This window comes from Antennarius striatus, chromosome 9 (genome assembly GCF_040054535.1).
Source record: "Antennarius striatus isolate MH-2024 chromosome 9, ASM4005453v1, whole genome shotgun sequence".
Classification (NCBI taxonomy): Eukaryota; Metazoa; Chordata; class Actinopteri; order Lophiiformes; family Antennariidae; genus Antennarius; species Antennarius striatus.
Window position 1 is genome coordinate 8732713 of NC_090784.1, and position 17355 is coordinate 8750067.

At 39.9% G+C, this 17355-nt stretch overlaps 1 protein-coding gene across 4 annotated transcripts; it reads right to left on the minus strand.

The window, feature by feature from the left end:
• Positions 1-124: 124 nt before the first annotated feature.
• On the minus strand, positions 125-13441 carry azi2 (5-azacytidine induced 2). 4 transcript variants are annotated; one of them, XM_068323750.1, is made up of 8 exons: positions 13314-13441; positions 10639-10892; positions 9267-9383; positions 8856-8955; positions 8362-8495; positions 7943-8007; positions 6162-6271; positions 125-2960 (listed from the first exon to the last, which is right to left on the minus strand). In XM_068323750.1, exons 2-8 carry the CDS (start codon positions 10855-10857, stop codon positions 2521-2523), a joined length of 1185 nt encoding a protein of 394 aa, XP_068179851.1. In that variant the 5' UTR covers positions 10858-10892; positions 13314-13441; the 3' UTR covers positions 125-2520. The 4 variants fall into 4 exon arrangements, with proteins under 4 accessions (XP_068179851.1, XP_068179847.1, XP_068179850.1 ...); XM_068323746.1 differs by having other exon boundaries at positions 8362-8522; XM_068323749.1 differs by having other exon boundaries at positions 8850-8955.
• Between the last annotated feature and the right edge of the window lie 3914 nt (positions 13442-17355).

A 17355-nucleotide genomic window follows, 5' to 3' on the forward strand; every position in this document is an offset into this window, starting at 1 on the left:
ATTGTGGAATGTTCATGACTGCATTTTTTTCAGTTTTTTTAAAAAAAAAAAAGATCCTACAAATGATCTTACTTCACCTTCACTGAATCATTTTCTTCAGTCATGATTAAGGGCTCTGAAAAATCGCTGCATTCATTGTATTTATAATGAAAGTATTTAAATAAATTCTGGTTAATTTTAAGTTCATTTATAAGCAATCTCTGTACATCATGCCATGCAATAAGAAAGGCCATTGGTCATTCTTCTTTTTGCAATTAAAAAGACTTTCATTTTTGGTTAATGCTCCATTCTTCCAAGTTCCATGAAAATCCATGAGAAAATGCCAAAATTATGGAAAAAGCACCAGAATGTGATTTTGTCCATGGCCCATGGAAGGGACAACCCTTATCTACTGTGATGGTAATCCATAAAGTAGTTTGTTTAATTGACAAATAAATTCTATAGTTTGAGTTTTTGTAATGTCCAGCTAACAGTTTGGCCTCTCATATGTGACTTCAGTCATAAACTGATTGTTTAAGTGATTAACAGTCATGTGGAGGGCAGTAGGAATTGTTCATTTGCAGGAATATTCAATGTAACACAGAAGTCTCAAAAATAAGGACAGGAAGACAAAAAAAAAATGCTGTTGGTCTCAAAGTATCTTGACATTAAAGAACAGCATAGTTTCATTCAATCGGATCACAGAAGCTCCTTAGTAAAAAATACTTGGAAGCAGTGAAATCTGTCATTTTCTTTCCTTCATTTAATTGCTCATATTTACAAACAGTCTGAAGTGCAGTAAATCTAAAATATAATCCATATCTACTGTACATTGCATTTTGGTTTGCAAATTGTTTACAGAAGTATGAAACTACTGCTGTAAAATAAGATTTCTTAAAAACTAACAAAGACCGCCACAGTTATCATGAAACAGACGGAAAATGGAGAGTCTTTTCAACAACCATGGGCCTTTGTGCTTCATGCACTGACTTTTCAAGTCACAGCTCACGTTTCATAAAATCAATACTCTTATTTTTCCACCATAGCAGACGACTCTCAAACACACTCAGACATCTTACGGTTGGCGGATAAAAGAAAAAATCCTATGGTTTGGAGTGCAAAACTGCATTTGGCAGAGTACTGTAGCCCAGCATATACATTTATACAGATATGCACATTCTTCTTTCTGTTGTACTCCACGCATTTTAATTTGTGCATCTTTCATTTCTTATGCGTGTCTGACTTTTAAAAACAGAATCCAACAAGAAAAGTTCCTCTTCTCGGACAACACTGCAACATGAATGTAAAACCAGCACATCAGTTAAATACACTTTCTGTAAATAATAAACAGGTTTACAGCAGGTTTACAACTTAAGCAGGATTTTAAATGCAAGGATATTTATGATGTCTTCCATGAATCTACTGAATTCAGATCTGGAGACAAACTTCAGACAAAAATGCTCAAGTATTTTTGCCTGAAAATACTAGAGTATTTTAACAGACATGAAAACGATGTCATGTGACAGTAGCTCTGAGAGCTGAACACGATAACAGGTTTAAGGTGATTTGTTTGTCTAGTGAAATTGTGACTACATGAACATTAGAACCTTAGGTCGTGCCAGTGTTGTATTTCAAAAGAAGACATTTTCCAAATGATTATAAAAAACTTCCACTTATTTATTAATGTCCTCCAAAATTTCTTGTAAATAAATTCTGAAAAATGACAGGGTAGATTGATCCACTGAAACATGACTAAAAAAAAATGTTGAAAAAAAAAAAGAGTAAAAAAGACATTAAAATTTCATTTTGGTAGCTTTTAAAATTTGGAAAATTATTCTGCAAAGTATCCTACAGTGACTGTCTGCACCGATTACAGCACGAAACAATCACATCAAGTCTTCACTCCTGGACATCACCATCACACCATCATGAGATGCACCAGACTGCACACCTTGTAGACATTACAGCCATCTAATGTAAATAGACTTGCATTTGGAGAGAGTATATTTTTACTGTACTGCTTCTACTATGAAGCTGTGGCCCCAGTGATCACTGGCCACAGTGAAAGGAGAATGAGGCCTCTTAAGCCCTATTAGGTATATTATGACAGATACAGGTGGGCGAAAGATGCCCACACAGCGATCTGCACACACAGGCACACAGTTTGATGTACGTGTGTGTACACACACAAGCACACACGCACACACACCGCTTGTATAAATGCTTGCACACACTTACAAATGTGTATACAAGGAGACATACATTAACAAACTGTTCCTCTGAAGGTCTTGTCTCATCAGTTTTTTCCTCTGCAAAGTCAGATATGTTCGCTGATGTGGTGTGCAGAGATGACCCAGTCTTTACCTCAAACAGGCCTCCACCGGCATCCATTAGTTACCACATCCAGCAGGCCCAGTCCAGCCCCAGAGGAGTGGTCTTACATCTTAAGGCAGGTTAGGTGGTGTCTGTGTGGCAGGGTTGGAGATTCCATTCATTCATCCTTTGTTTGTTTTTCATCCATCATGCTATTTAATCCTCCACTCAATACGGCTTGGCCCACTCTGCGTTGGGAGGACTCTTGGGCGTGCAGTTTCCAATCGAGGATGAGTTGGATGCGGTAGAGTGTCCCTCCCAAAACATGGCATCGCTGGGCTTAGGGGGGCTGGGGAACGAACGAGAGCTGTCATCCAGGGAGGCCTGGTTAAGGGGGGGTGGAGGCAGGATCACGGAGCAGGTTTGGCTGCCAATCAGGGCCTCTCCTGAGCAGCTCTGCGAGGGCCAGGGCACGTTGTACCAGCAGTCATCCCTCAGACCGTCCGATAGCAGGGTGCCTGACTGCCCGCTCACGGGGGGGCAGGGCCGCCCAGAACACGAGGGGAGAGGGGGAGCGCTAGGGGGGCGGGGCACCGACACCCGTGGAACTGTGAGGTTATTGTTCTTTTCAACGTCGTCCAGACACTGGATGGGAACCGTTGAGGCGGCTGCAGAGAGAGGAGTGAGGGACAGAAACAAAGTCAGTGATGAAAGGAGGATCTTCTAATTCTTCTGACAGCTGGAACAGATCACACCTCTGTTTAAATACACAGTTAAAACAGTTGAACGTTTCTGATGACATTAAAAAACTCTCATGTGCATTTAACAGAAGCTTTTTAGCAATACCTACAAGATATGATAGTCATATTACGTAAGAGAAAAAGATATATAGATGAGTGAGAAGGCTGTACCTAAAATCCCTTGATATGAATTACTAAATATCCAAAATAATAATTAGGTTTTGTTCAATACAAAAACATTCATACATAGATCACATGTCCTAATCTCACACACATCATCGCTTTGCTATCAGATTGTCTTGAGCGCATAATAATGTTAAATGTCTCTGCTTTTCCCCCTACTTCTCTCCATCCATCCCTCCCCACTTCTCTTCCATAAGGGGGTCTCCTGAGTGTAGGATTTGAATAAAAGTGATTCCAAAGAAAGGAACATTGGAAAAATACAGATGAACAATATCACCATGAATAAATACATAACTCACTTTTTCTTTTTTTCTTTTTGTTATTCAGTGGAATAAATAGGCCAAGATTTATTTTCTTGCCTTATTTCGCTCTAATTTTCACCTCCTAGTCTCCTTTTCTCACGCTCCACGGGAACTGACAACAGGGATAATCTCTCCTGGGGTAGAATACATCATCACAGAGGGATGGGAGAGGAGGGATGGACAATTTCATGATGTCCTTTATCAAAGTGTTTGAGAACTCTAATATCCACAGTCATATCATACAAACTACAATGAGGAGCAGCAGGAGAAATTTTCTCAGGAAGTACGATAGAAAAGCATCCCTTTAACCGACGAAAGGCCAAAGTAATCCTGTTCTTACATTTGCTATGAGCCTCATTAGTTCCTGCATGCAGAAGCAAGGTTTGAATTTAAGACATCAATCGTGACATATGCAAAGACCATAAATCAGACCATAAATCTCATGCTTAAAGACAATCTTAAAATGTGACCTCAGTCAAGTATGCTTATACTCTCCAATGCATTTCACTCATTTGTTGTCTCCAACTACTGATTTTAACACATTTTACCATTCATCATCACGTCCACTTTTAACACTGCAGGGTATGGACGAGAGAATTTGTGATTTAATTCTCTCAAAAATTCAAAAGTATTATGGACCATAGATTTGAATATCTAAATGGGGCACACACAGCTCCTCTGGAGAGATCACTCTGCTTGAACTATTCAATAGAAATGGAAACAAAAACAAATGCAGTAAGCAAACGTACAACAGATCACATACAGAGCCACAAAAGAACAGGTGCATTTAGAAGTATAAGTACATTTTTTAACATGTTTATGTATCCTGCATGGAAAAGAAGTACTGTATATGTACCTCCATTAAAGATTTTTTTTTTTCCCCCTGTACTAATTGGTTGGCTGGTTTGTTTGTTAGCCGGAATGTCCAAACACTACTCATAGGTTTGTCCAAATACAAACCTTGGAGGGGCAGGGATTGGGCGAGGAAGAGCTACACAGACAAGAAGGATGTTTGGTCTTGCTGGTGGAAAGGACTGAGTGTAACTCTGGTTACACTTATGGTGAGGATCTTTCTGGCAACATTGAATATAAGGATGTGGTGCAGAACTTTAGAAAATTTGAGGTGAATCAGAGGTAAAAACTGCTCCTGCTCCAGATAGTCCTGGGCTTTTTTTTTTTGCTTTTTGCTATGGTTTAAAAGTTAGAAAAATGTAAGAAAATCATTCTAAGTCAGTTTTTCTTGTGCATGAGTTTCATGCATTCTCACCAAACTGCGGTGGAGGGAACCAATGAACACCAACAGGACATGAGAAGTATCTGAAATCAAAGCTATGTGACGTCTCTCTCTGGATTATTTGGCCGAACATTGATATTTTTGAGTAATTCTGCAACTGTGATACGCAGACAAAATGTTTGAATGGCATTAGTTTGATATTTTTATGAGAGAAACATTGTCATAAAGTAAAACTACATGTTGTGTAAATACATAATATCTGAAAGACTTTTTTGGTAAGATGGTACCCGCTGAAAATACAAACACGGTCTTGGTGTCAGCGTTGTGCTCAGTTCCCTCTCCACTTCCCCTGGCCACAGCATGTGCGTAGTTGTTGCCTGTGATGATCATTTCCTTCCTTTGTGCAAAATCATCCAATCTATGTTGTCCCTGTTCCAAGACAACAATGTCCGCCGATCTTTTTTTTCCATATCTTTCCGCATTTATTTCATCTCATTCCTCATTTCTTCCATGGCATCCCGCATCGGCCTAAATTCATTCTTTAATTCTTCTGTAGAAGAGGTGATACGGTCTAAAGTTTTCATCATCTTCTTGTCTTCATGCTCCTCCTCTTTTCCTTTTCCTTTCGTCATTTTTTAAATTACAGAATTGGTGAGAATCAGTGAGAGTCAAGCCCCATCCACAGGTAGCTGGATCTTTTTGAAAACGCATCTTTTTTAATGCTGCATTGAAAAAAGATTGCATCAACATGATGTCACTTTCAAAAAAATCTCCATCCACACGTAACCACATAAGTGCGCTGATCCACACGTTTAAAAGCAGAACAACTTTGTAACAACTCTGTTAACGACAGGAGAGAGGACCGGGACGTGTGGAAACTCACGCACGACCTCCATCACAGAGTTCTCCCACCGGTTGGCAGCGCGACCCAAAATAGCCGACTTTCGTCTGTTCTCAATGTGCAGCAGCAGAACTTGGGCTTGAAACAACAAAATGGCTAAAAAACGACTGGACAGTTGTCACAAATACAGTTTTAACTCCGTCCATTCTGTTTGTATGTGTAAACCACAGGTGACACACACATGATGTCACAGCAGTTTTCATCAAAGGGAGACGCCCCCGGACAGAAAAACCTTTGGTTACAGCATCCACACGACAACGCACACCTGGCATTTTCGAAAAATGTTCAAAAACCTCCGTTTTTTGTGGATGAAAGGCTTAACCGGAGGGGAAAAAAAAAAGGAGTTTTCAAAAAGATCCTGCTACATGTGGACGGGGCCTTAGAGATAGACAACAGGAGACAGAAAGAATGTAATTGGTCCTGTTGAAAGCTGGGAGTGAATATTTTTATGCACGTGAGTCCATGAGTTTGCTGCATGTGTTCATGTACATCATGTTGTCTTGACTTACCAATAAGGGGTCTGAGTTTTCTCATCAGGCCTGTTTGGTGCTTCAGCTCCGTGTTAAGACGCGTGACTTCAGAGCATAAGGCTGCGTACGTCTGCTGCATGCTCCTCTCTCTACAGGACAGAACATTTCATTCAACATTCTGCCTGAAGTCATTCAAATATCCTTCACATTGTTCTTCTTACAGAAAAATAAAAACCAACCAAACAACCAAACAAAAAGAAAAACCAAACAAAGTAAGAGTAAAGCTGCTGGCTTTTGAGGTAACACCTATAAACTGTCCAATCCACACCTTGAGTGAATGATATGCTCATAACACTTTGCCTTAAGTTTAACTAGACATTTGAGACCTCAGAGAAAATCTGATGAAAATCAAAAAAACCCTGAAATGTGCTGATAAGAAATAATTATAATTCACTGCAGAGAGATTTTTCTTCATTGAATGTGTGGAGATGATTATTTTCATATTAACCTCACAGAAAAAGCAGTTGGATGTTTAGTATGTTGCTGACCTCGTACATATTAAAACACTGAAATGCAAATTCTAATACTGTAATGGAGACAAACATTTAGAGTTTCATTGGTACTGATAGTGTATTTAATTCAGGTGCTTCTTGAACTATCTCCTAACTAAAGACTGTTATTTACCCCCCTCTAGTGGCCAAAGAGGACAAATACAACAGTATCATAAGACACTATCAAAAATGTCACAACCATTGATTAACAAAACACCCATCTAACTAGAAGCATCATTACGGAACTACTTAATCCGTACAGTGGATTATCAACATCAACAGCTGACTCTGGCTGTTGTTGCTGGACGCACTTAATAAACTGGTTGAGGGTTCCTTGAAGTGTTTTCTTCTTCTTCTCAAGGATTAAATTAAAAGGAGCCAAATTTTACCGTAAACTAATCTGAATTTAAAGCAATTGCTTGAATCATGAGTGGTGCTTAGCGGCAGATATTTGAACTATATGTACAGTACAGATTTTAATGTCACTATGTTTTTATTACTCATTGTACAGTAACATGTTATTGTGATAACCTATGTTAATGCAGACAGTTGTTGTAATGTTGCCTTCAGCCACAGGCTGCACGTGTATTGAGCTGAGGAGAATTTAGGGAAAAGGGAACAAGAGTTGGAGTTAAATATGAGTGGGTGTCTCTTTTTGGAGTTCCTTTGTAAACAGATGAATGAAGCCTAATGACTGCCAGTTCCATCTCTACTGCAGTTCTAGTTAATACCTGGGGTATTATAATATTATGAGCCTTTAATAGTTTAGTGATCTTGAAAGTTCAATCAATATCTGTGGTGGACAGACATAAAGTCAAGTGAAATGATGTAAACTTGAATTTTATTTTTCCATGCATTTTTTTAAACCGACGTATATTCAAGAACAACTTGACTCTAAATGACATGTACCTGTATTTTATTTCATTATGTTGTTTTTATGTCATGTAATTGTTTCTGGTAAGTCTTCGGGAATAGTACTTTTGTATTTAGAATGGTCACGTAAATGACTGTCAATAAATTATTGATTGAAATTTAATAAATAACGACTTTTCAGCTTATGAACAACTCTGAACCAACTGTGTCCGTATGTTGAGGACTAGCTGTATATATTAAAACCTCTCTCATGTGTTACATTTATAGTAAGTGCACACAAAAAGCAGCAGAGTAAAAACTTGTCTCATAAAAAAAACAGACATGAGCATCTGCACAGCTACTGGCGTCTTGGGAATTGAGAAATGATTCTCCAATGGTATTGATAAAACTTGATACCTTGCTTTAAACTTTGCATCACAGCTCTCGTCCAAGTCTGGTCCATTTAAGCCGTGGGGCTCCTCCTAAAATAGATTTAAGTTATGCAAAATACAGCTTGGAGCAGCGTCTAAAATTCACACAAATATTGTCAGTTTTTGTTCAGACATAATGCAGGACTCCTTCACTCCCCTTCAAACCTTTGTTTCTTTGTTTGTCTCTGTTTCCTTCTGTTTAAACAAGAGAAAATCGACTGTTGTCCGTCTCTCAACCCCACCTCTCTCTGTTTCAAGGTGTAACCTTGCTTCTGCCAACTTTTCACCTTCACTTCACAGCTTGTCTATCTTCTTGTTAGGCCACATCACGAGTTTGGTGTTTTCTAACTTTGCTCTCACCAATTTCAACTAAATCCTTTCTCTCTCTGTATGCCCCCCACTTACCACACTTCTCTCAATAAGTCTGCTGTTTTCCAGTGTGACCCTCTCCAGTTCCTCCTGCAGTTTCTGGATTTTAAGTTCCGTGCTGACCCTGTCCACCTGCCAGTACTCCTGAGGGCTATTCAGACTCTTCATCACTGGCACACAGTAAGAACAAACAGTTACTGTTGAGAGAATAAATGTTATATTTGAAAAGGTCTTGAGGAGCTAGTGGACTTCTTAATAAAGTCTACTTCAGGATTGTACTTAAGTAAACACACTTAAGTAACAAAGCACTTTCCTTCAATATCACCAAACCTTATTCACGCATGCACACAACATAAGATATACAATTTATAATATCTCACTTTTGTTGTTATTTCTTTACAAATGTTAAAGTCATTAACAAAAACACACACTCACAGACAAGTGAAGCAAACATTGTAAATTGTTTGTACAATGTTTAAAGTACTGCTGCCACAGAGAGGAGGAGGTAATCCTATGTGCTCTACCTGTACCTTGGCTGGTCTCCATCTCTGTCCTCAGCTGAAGCAGCTCCAGCTCTCTGGCCTGGAGCTGCTCCGTCAGCAGCCTCTCACTCTCACTCTTTTCCTTTTTCTGACACAAAGAGAGGAGACAGTGAGGTAGAGGTGGATGAAGATGTAGGGAGTCAGCATTCATAGCAAAACACAACACCCTCTCCTTCTTGGTTGAAGGTATGAATGGTGCAGCACTGTTATGTTGTATTCATACTGATAGTATGAGTTTAGGGTATCCACTTTACGATATAAAAAGAAACCAACAAACTTAAAAGCAACAAAAGAATAGTTACAAAAATGTTCAGTTTAAAAATATGTTTCCAACATACTTGATATTTGTGCCACGCTCTAGTCAATTTGAGGCAGATCCAAAAGAATCTGTAAACGCACCAGTTTGTTAAGCTCCATCTGCAGGTCCTCCTTCTCTATATAGATACCTCGGTAAGCACTGAAGGCCTTGTTCACATAATGGGGACCCTCTGATGGAGGAGCCTCTGGCCTGAAGAGCTACATTGGTGATCCATGAAATACACAGCATAGAAGAATACAGATATGGATTAAGTTTCATCACAATACTTGTGGGTGTATTTGTGGTGGAGGAAGCCTTTCCTCCATCATATCCCAACACATGGAGTACTTTAACTTTAGCTTACCATCTGTATTTAGACCTTTGTCTCTATAGATATTTGCCATGAAATTGTATTAGATCCACTTCTGAATTGTTCTATTTTCGCACCCATTTCTGATTTTGTATTTGATCTCATTCTAAACTCTGCCGTATCTTCAAATATAATTTTGCATAATAACGTAGGCAACAAAATGCGAGTTATACAACATCAAGAACTGATTATTGCCAGCGCCTCTGGAAGACAACTGGAGGAAGGCAATTGAAGTACATCAGTCTAGGAAGGGTTACAACACTTCTTTCTAAAAACACCAGTTTGTGATGCACTGATCTGAACAGTAAGCTCACCTCTCACTGTCTCAAAAGGTATAAACTTTGGAGATGAATAGAGCTCTTCTATACACTGTGGCAGGACCTCAAAAAAAGCTTCATTCTCACAAATCCTCCAAAGTTGCTGAAGTAAAGCAGTTCCTCAAAGAAAAATGGGCTGTGCTATATCAGAGACTGATCTTCAGTCTACACTGATGGCTTAGGTATCAGAAAACATTTTTTCTTTATTAAACATAATTACCATTTAAAATTTTCATATGTTTAGATATATTGCTTTTGTTTTATGTTATATTTTGTCAGAAGATTCCCCAGTTTAGGGTAATACCACAAAAATAGAAGATGTCAGGAGTGGACCCGACACTTTTTCCACAGCCCTGTAGCTCTCTATCATGTTACATCCTTTTGTTTTTGAAATACAATTTCATGATCCTTTTCCCCCAAATGTCGTGCTCCAACACACTGTTTGACAATTCCATATTCCTCTGGGCCTTCTCTTTGTTTTCAGACAATACCATTTTTACCTCATTATTTTCAAGCTTTGACTCTAGGCCAATAATATTAATGATGCTGGCATGCAGTCTCTCCCAGAGGAGTATTTTGCAGTTTCATTTTGAATTTAGTAACATTTTCCAAACTTTCTGTGAGGTGTTTCTGTCCATAATTCAAATACAATGGAGAAATATTTTTCATCATTCAGTTGTGTTGGATAAGCAGTATGGTCTTTCACTTCAGTCACCTCCTGCTAACTCTTTCTTCTCTGTTGTCCTTAGTTCTCTCGCACTATCAACTCTTTGTTTATGTCCATACCTTATCCTCCAACTGTTTAACCCTCTTCCTCAGTAAGGTATTCTCTCGTTCTGTGTCTCTCAGTCTCTTCTTGATGTCCTCGTAGGCAGTGACCAGGGCGAAGTGAGAAGCAACAGATTCATCTCCGGCACACACTGATAAAGGACTCTCGCCTGCAGCGGTGTAGGCTGTCTCATGCTTAAGGATGCAGATGTCATCATCCACTGCCAACGGCTCCATGCCTGCACAGGCCCGCTCCGTAGCAGATAAAATACCTGGGGATTACATGAAGAATTTCAAATTGATAAATCTCTTAAATTAGCACCTACTGTTTTCATTTGTATGACCATGTATTTTTAAATCATTAAATTGTATTTTAAATTTGAACTAGTTTCATGGGTAGCTATCCATTGATATCTTTTACACTACATATCCTACAGATGAAAATGCTATCTGTGGGTGTGCTGGTGTACGAATGATAACAGAGTTGGGATACTTTTAAATTTGCCAATCTTCAAACAAAAAATAAAACAGAACAAAGGCAATGTATTCAAATTTGCATTTGTTTTTTCTGAACTTGATATGAGCGTCATGTTTCACACACTGATACGGACCCAACAGCGTAACTGGGAGACTTTTTGATTATTTCAAAAACTCCTGACTGAACAATCCACAGGTAAAATGAGGACTGTAAGAGATTGGTGCTGTTTGCTAAATTTGTGTTTATGAGAGGCACGAGAGTTCAATTCAGTTTTGTGGACAGGTGGGCACTGGGGAGGCTGATGAGATTTTATGGATAATCCAATTTGGAATTGTGGCCAATTTTAATGGAAGTTGTTACGTTGTCACTTATTTGCAACAGACATTTTTTTAGATTGTGTTTATTGGTAAAAAAAAATTGAAATTGTAATGAATCTTTAATATGGATAGTCTTGAGTTTTTGTCCACTGCTGTAGCCGTCGTGATAGAATGAACATCTACATTTCATCATGAAGCAGGAAATTGTAAGAACACCAGTGTCCATGGTCTATGCTGCCTCAAAGTTCTAATCTTGGATTAAAAACCTTGTTTGAAGACATCCAGATAGATACATACTTAATTGATCGAGATGGAAATTCAATAAATAATTACTGTCCATCATGAAAAAAAGGGTAGAAGACGTAAACAAGATAGAAGACAAAAAAAGATAAAAACGCAGAACCCTACAGAGCAGATGAAAAACCTGTGGCCCGCTCTCGCATGCGCAGAAGTACAAGATTGCATAAGAGGCTAGAAGTCCTCATTACCATAAGGACATTCAATTTACAAACATTCAGAGATACAAACAAACGCGTGCCACCATAAACGAATATTGTACTTCAGTTCCCCTTTATGCCATAACCCCCCCTCCCTCGACACTCATCTTCCCCTCTTGTTGTTGTTTGTTGTTGTCTCTGTGAGCATCTCAATGCGTCAGGCTTCGCATGTTGGATAATTTACTGTTTATCATGGCCGATAAAGCAAAGGCTAGTGAAAATAGTGGCAGTGGTGACAATCTCTCTGATGACAACTCTGCTTCCCACTGACAATAACTTCACACTTATGTGTCAAACTCAAGGCCCGGGGGCCAAATGTGGCCCGCCATATCATTTTATGCGGCCTGCGAGAGCATAAAAGGTCAGAGTGTCTAAAATTAAATAGGTCAAAAGTGTGCTTTGACCAAAACTACATTTCCCATAATGCAGTAATTAAACCCATTTTACATGTCAAATTAAGTCCATGGCATCTCAATCTATAAAAATATAAGGAATGGTGTATTTATGTGGAAACATATTTTCTTCAAGTCTGAAACCAATTTTAGCACAAGTTATCAGGTATGGAGGAGACAGGAAAAGGCCTGATGAGACAGTGGTGTGACAAGAGTGATCGAGGATGAGATCTAGAATCGAAGCAGTCCAGCTTAATCCCGGACACAGACCCAGATTAACCTTAAACCCACACCCTCTTTGATCTTTTGGCTACAGCAGCAGCAAAGGTGCAGCTAACGGCCGATGATGTCAGCAGGCAATGATGCAGCAAACACTGATTAGCCAAGTTTTTAAAATCGTAGGCCGAAGGTTTTCGAAAAAAAAGTTTCCGGACAGTAAACTATACAGTCAACTGAATCCGCACCATTGATATAAACCTTATTTGAACCAAACTACGAACTATTTGAAGGATGACATCAGATAATTGCACAAATTGTACAAGACACACAGCAAGTAAGTGTTACCACGAAAGTCAACGTGATATCATGACTCTAAATAGCAATATCATTTCGTTATAGTATCCACAACAAAATGTCACATCTTACACAGAAGCTATAAAAATGACAATAACTGTTTTTTTCAACAAGATATTTAAGACCAGTCTCAATCGAAATGTAAACAATCAATGAATGGTTTTTAGAAGACGCTAACGTTATGGTGTTAGCTTCCGTGATCTATGTGTCTCTTAGCGAACAAAGATAGGCAGTTCTACAGTATGTGTCATAATAGATAGTAAAATTAGCGAACAGTGAAATGTTGAATTGAAAAATACTCAAAAATTAGCAACGGTGATCGAAAGCATCCTGCTATTGTGATATAGTTAGCTAGCGTGAGCTATCGTTTTATAGCTATTTGTGGCTAGGTGAATCAAATGCATTCGGTTATTTTTGATTCATGACTCCCACTAACCGTGTCAGAAGCTGTCCTCAATTAGTTGTTAACAGACCAAACTGGATTACCATTTATTCTTCAAAAATGAGGACCTGTTCCTCGAAGAAAAACAAAGAGACGAAGATGGACACTCGCACTGTCAGAACTGACAGGTGAAGAAACATAAACTTCCGGGAGTCACTTGACTGGGGAAGCCCTTTCAAAATAAATGCCGTAATCATTAAAGTTATTAATTCGTGTTCACGTTGACACAGAACATATTTCTCTATCAAAATAACATTAAAGCGCTTTGTTCACGGTTTCCTTTATAAAAAATGGAATAGAGATAGACACTCCTCTCATAAAACCTGTAACAGCGTTTTAAAAAATACGAATCAGATTCCTCGTAATCAACTTCCTTTCGATATATTTATTCAAAGAGAGGCTCCAAATTAAAAACCTGATAGCGAACAAACGCTTTCCCTCTTGCTAACCTAACGGTAAGGTTACTTTTTAATCGACTTTTCTATAGTACATTTTATTTATTTGTCATTGTCAAAAGTTAAAATAGTCATATTTTAATTAATTCAATCCAATATTTGTCACAGTTTCGGTTGTTAGTTGTTTAGGTGGGATATATGTATTGATGTAGCTTAGCTCGATAGCCAACTACTGCACAAAAAATATGTCTATTAGTCACCTGAATACAAAACAAAAGAATATATATATATATATATATATATATATATATATATATATATATATATAAATAATGTCCCTCTCACCCTTGTGGGGTGGTATCTGTGTGTCATCCTCAAGCTCGGGTCCTCTACCAGAGGCCTGGGAGTCTGAGGGTTCTGCGCAGTATCTTAGCTGTTCCTAGGACTGCGCTCTTCTGGACTGAGGCTTCAGATGTTGTTCCAGGAATCTGCTGGAGCCACTCTTCCAGTTTGGGGGTCACTGCCCCAAGTGCTCCTACTACCACGGGGACCACATTAACCTTGACCTTCCACATCTGTTCCAGCTGTTCTTTTAACCCTTGATACTTCTCAATCTTTTTGTGTTCCTTCTTCCTGATGTTGGCATCAGCTGGAATCGCCACATCTATCACCACTGCTCTCTTCTGCTCTGTGTCCATCACCACAATGTCCGGTTTGTTAGCCAGTAGCTGTTTGTCGGTCTGGAAGTTGAAGTCCCACAGGATCTTAGCCTTGTCGTTCTCAACCACCTTCGGTGGTATGTCCCATTGGGATTTGGGTACTTCTAGTCCATACCGGGTACAGATGTTCCTCTACACTATCACAGCTACTTGGTTGTGCCTTTCCATGTATGCTGAGCTGGCGAGCATCTTACACCCTGCTACCACATGCTGGACTGTCTCTGGGGCTTCTTTACATAGCCTGCACCTTGGGTCAGATCTACTGTGGTAGATATTGGCCTCTATTGCTCTTGTACTTAGGGCCTGTTCTTGTGCTGCCATGATCAGTGCCTCTGTGCTGTCCGTCAGTCCAGCTTTATTCAGCCATTGGTAGGTCTTCTTGATATCAGCCATTTCCTCTATCTGACGGTGGGTGGTACATGCCATGTAGGGGCTTGTCCCTCCATGTTGTCTCCTCCTCCTCCTCTTCCTCCTCAGGTTTCTGCTGCCTAAGGTATTCACTGAGCAGTTCATCTGTTGGGGCCATCTTCCTGATGTACTCTTGGATTTTTGATGTCTCATCCTGGACAGTGGCCCTGATGCTCACTAGTCCTCCTCGGCCTCCCTCTTTCCGCTTAGTGTACAGCCTCAGGATGCTGGACTTGGGGTGAAACCCTCCATGCATGGTGAGAAGCTTTCTAGTCTTGATATCTGTGGCTTCTATCTCCTCCTTTGGCCAGCTTATGATCCCAGCGGGGTATCTGATGACCGGCAGTGCATACATGTTGATGGCTCGGACCTTGTTCTTGCCATTCAGCTGACTTCTCAGGACTTGCCTTACTCTCTGGAGGTATTTGGCTGTGGATGACTTCCTTGCGGCCTCCTCATGATTGCCATTAGCCTGTGGGATTCCAAAGTATTTGTAGCTGTCCTTGATGTTTTCTATCCTGCCCCCTGGTAGGTCAACCCCTTCAGTTCTGATCATCTTGCCTCTACTTGATACCATCTGGCCACATTTGTCTAATCCGAATGACATCCCTATGTCGTCGCTGTAGATCCTGGTGGTGTGGATCAGTGAGTCAATTTCTCGCTCATTCCTGGCATACAGCTTGATGTCATCCATGTAGAGGATGTGGTGATAGTGCATCCCCTTGGTATATGCCACACTTGATGTTAACTTGGACAATTGGCTTGGAGTTAGTCTCCAGGGTTGTCTTCCACTTCCCCATTGAGTTCTTGATGAAGGCTCTTAGTGTCCTGTTGATCTTATACAGTTCCAGGCATTCCAGTATCCACGTGTGTGGCATTGAATGGTAGGCTTTCTAGTAATCTATCCAAGCGGTGCACAAGTTGGTTTGCCTATTCTTACAGTGTCTGTGTACTGCTCTGTCCACCAGTAGCTGGTGCTTGGCTCCCCTGGTGTTACTACCAACTCCTTTCTGTGCCCCGCTCATATATTGATCCATGTGCCTACCCATCTTAGCTGCCATGATGCCTGACAGGACCTTCCATGTTGTACTGAGACAGCTTATTGGCCGGTAGTTGGATGGGGAAGATTTCTTGTGTGGGTCTTTCATGATCAGGTCTTTCCTGCCTTCAGTCAACCATTGTGGGTGTGTCCCATCCCTTAGCAGCTGGTTCATCTGTCCTGCTAGACGCTCATGGAGTGCTGTCAGCTTCTTTAGCCAGTATGTATGGATCATATCCAGGCCCGGTGCTGACCAACTCTTCATCTTTGACACTATATACACACACACACACACACACACACACACACACACACACACACACACACACACACACACACACACACACACACACACACACACACACACACACACACACACACACACACACACACACACACACACACACACACACACACACACACACACACACACACCAGAAATTCTAAAAACATTTTATCTGAAACACTTCCCAGATGGAATCTAAATGATCATAGAATCATTCCTGTGAAAAGGAACTTGCAGGTGATACACTAATTGTTGGGAATCATTATTAATAAATCTAATTTCCTTTTTCCTACCTCCACCAACAGATTCCTACATGCTGGACCCTAAAACGTAAGTTTTTACTGCACTCACTGCATCACTGTGTATTTTGTGAATCTGAACATGTTTAATCACATGATAGGCCATGTGATTCAAAAGTGTGAAAAATAAACCTGTGCTTTAACTGTTGAAGAACCTTGCCTAAAGATGAGTGACTTGGCATTTGGAGAGGACCTCGACACCCGCATTTTAAAGACTCATAAGTGTAAGCCTGACACTTATATCCATCAGCAAAATCAATAATGCATTTTAACTTCTTTTGCTCTATTTATACTCTGAAGTGTTTTAATGTCTTTTTGTTGTACTACCAATAAGTATATGTAAAAATACAAAGCAGTAGTTGTTACCTCCTCCTGTACACATTCTGTCCCTGAGATGTCATCCCAACTTTATAGCAAGAAACACCATGGAATACAAACAGAATGCCCTAGCAACTTTTACTGTTTTATATGAATAGTTTCATAGTTATATTTTCAGCAGTTTGGAAATATTCTGTGTGCCCTTATAACAAATTATTTGAAAAGTGCTAAATGCACTGTAGCTTGTTGAAGTGGGGGATAATACTGGATTTTACTGGATTTCAATGTCATTGCAGTGTTGTCAAACTCTCAGCAGCTGCTGAGAGACATAGAGGAGCTGCTGGACCGCTGCTCTTCAATTGCCTCCACCAACCAAAGACGGTGTAGCACGGTATGCACCAGCAGATCCTCTTACACCATCATCTGAGCATAACCACGATGTTTCTTTAACCTCACCTTACCCAAGTCTTTTTTCTTCAATTTGCTTCGATGTCTCAATGTGGTGTCCACCCTCTCATATATTTTCAGAAGCACTGACACTCCAGCACCAGTTGGTGATTTCAATTCAGTCC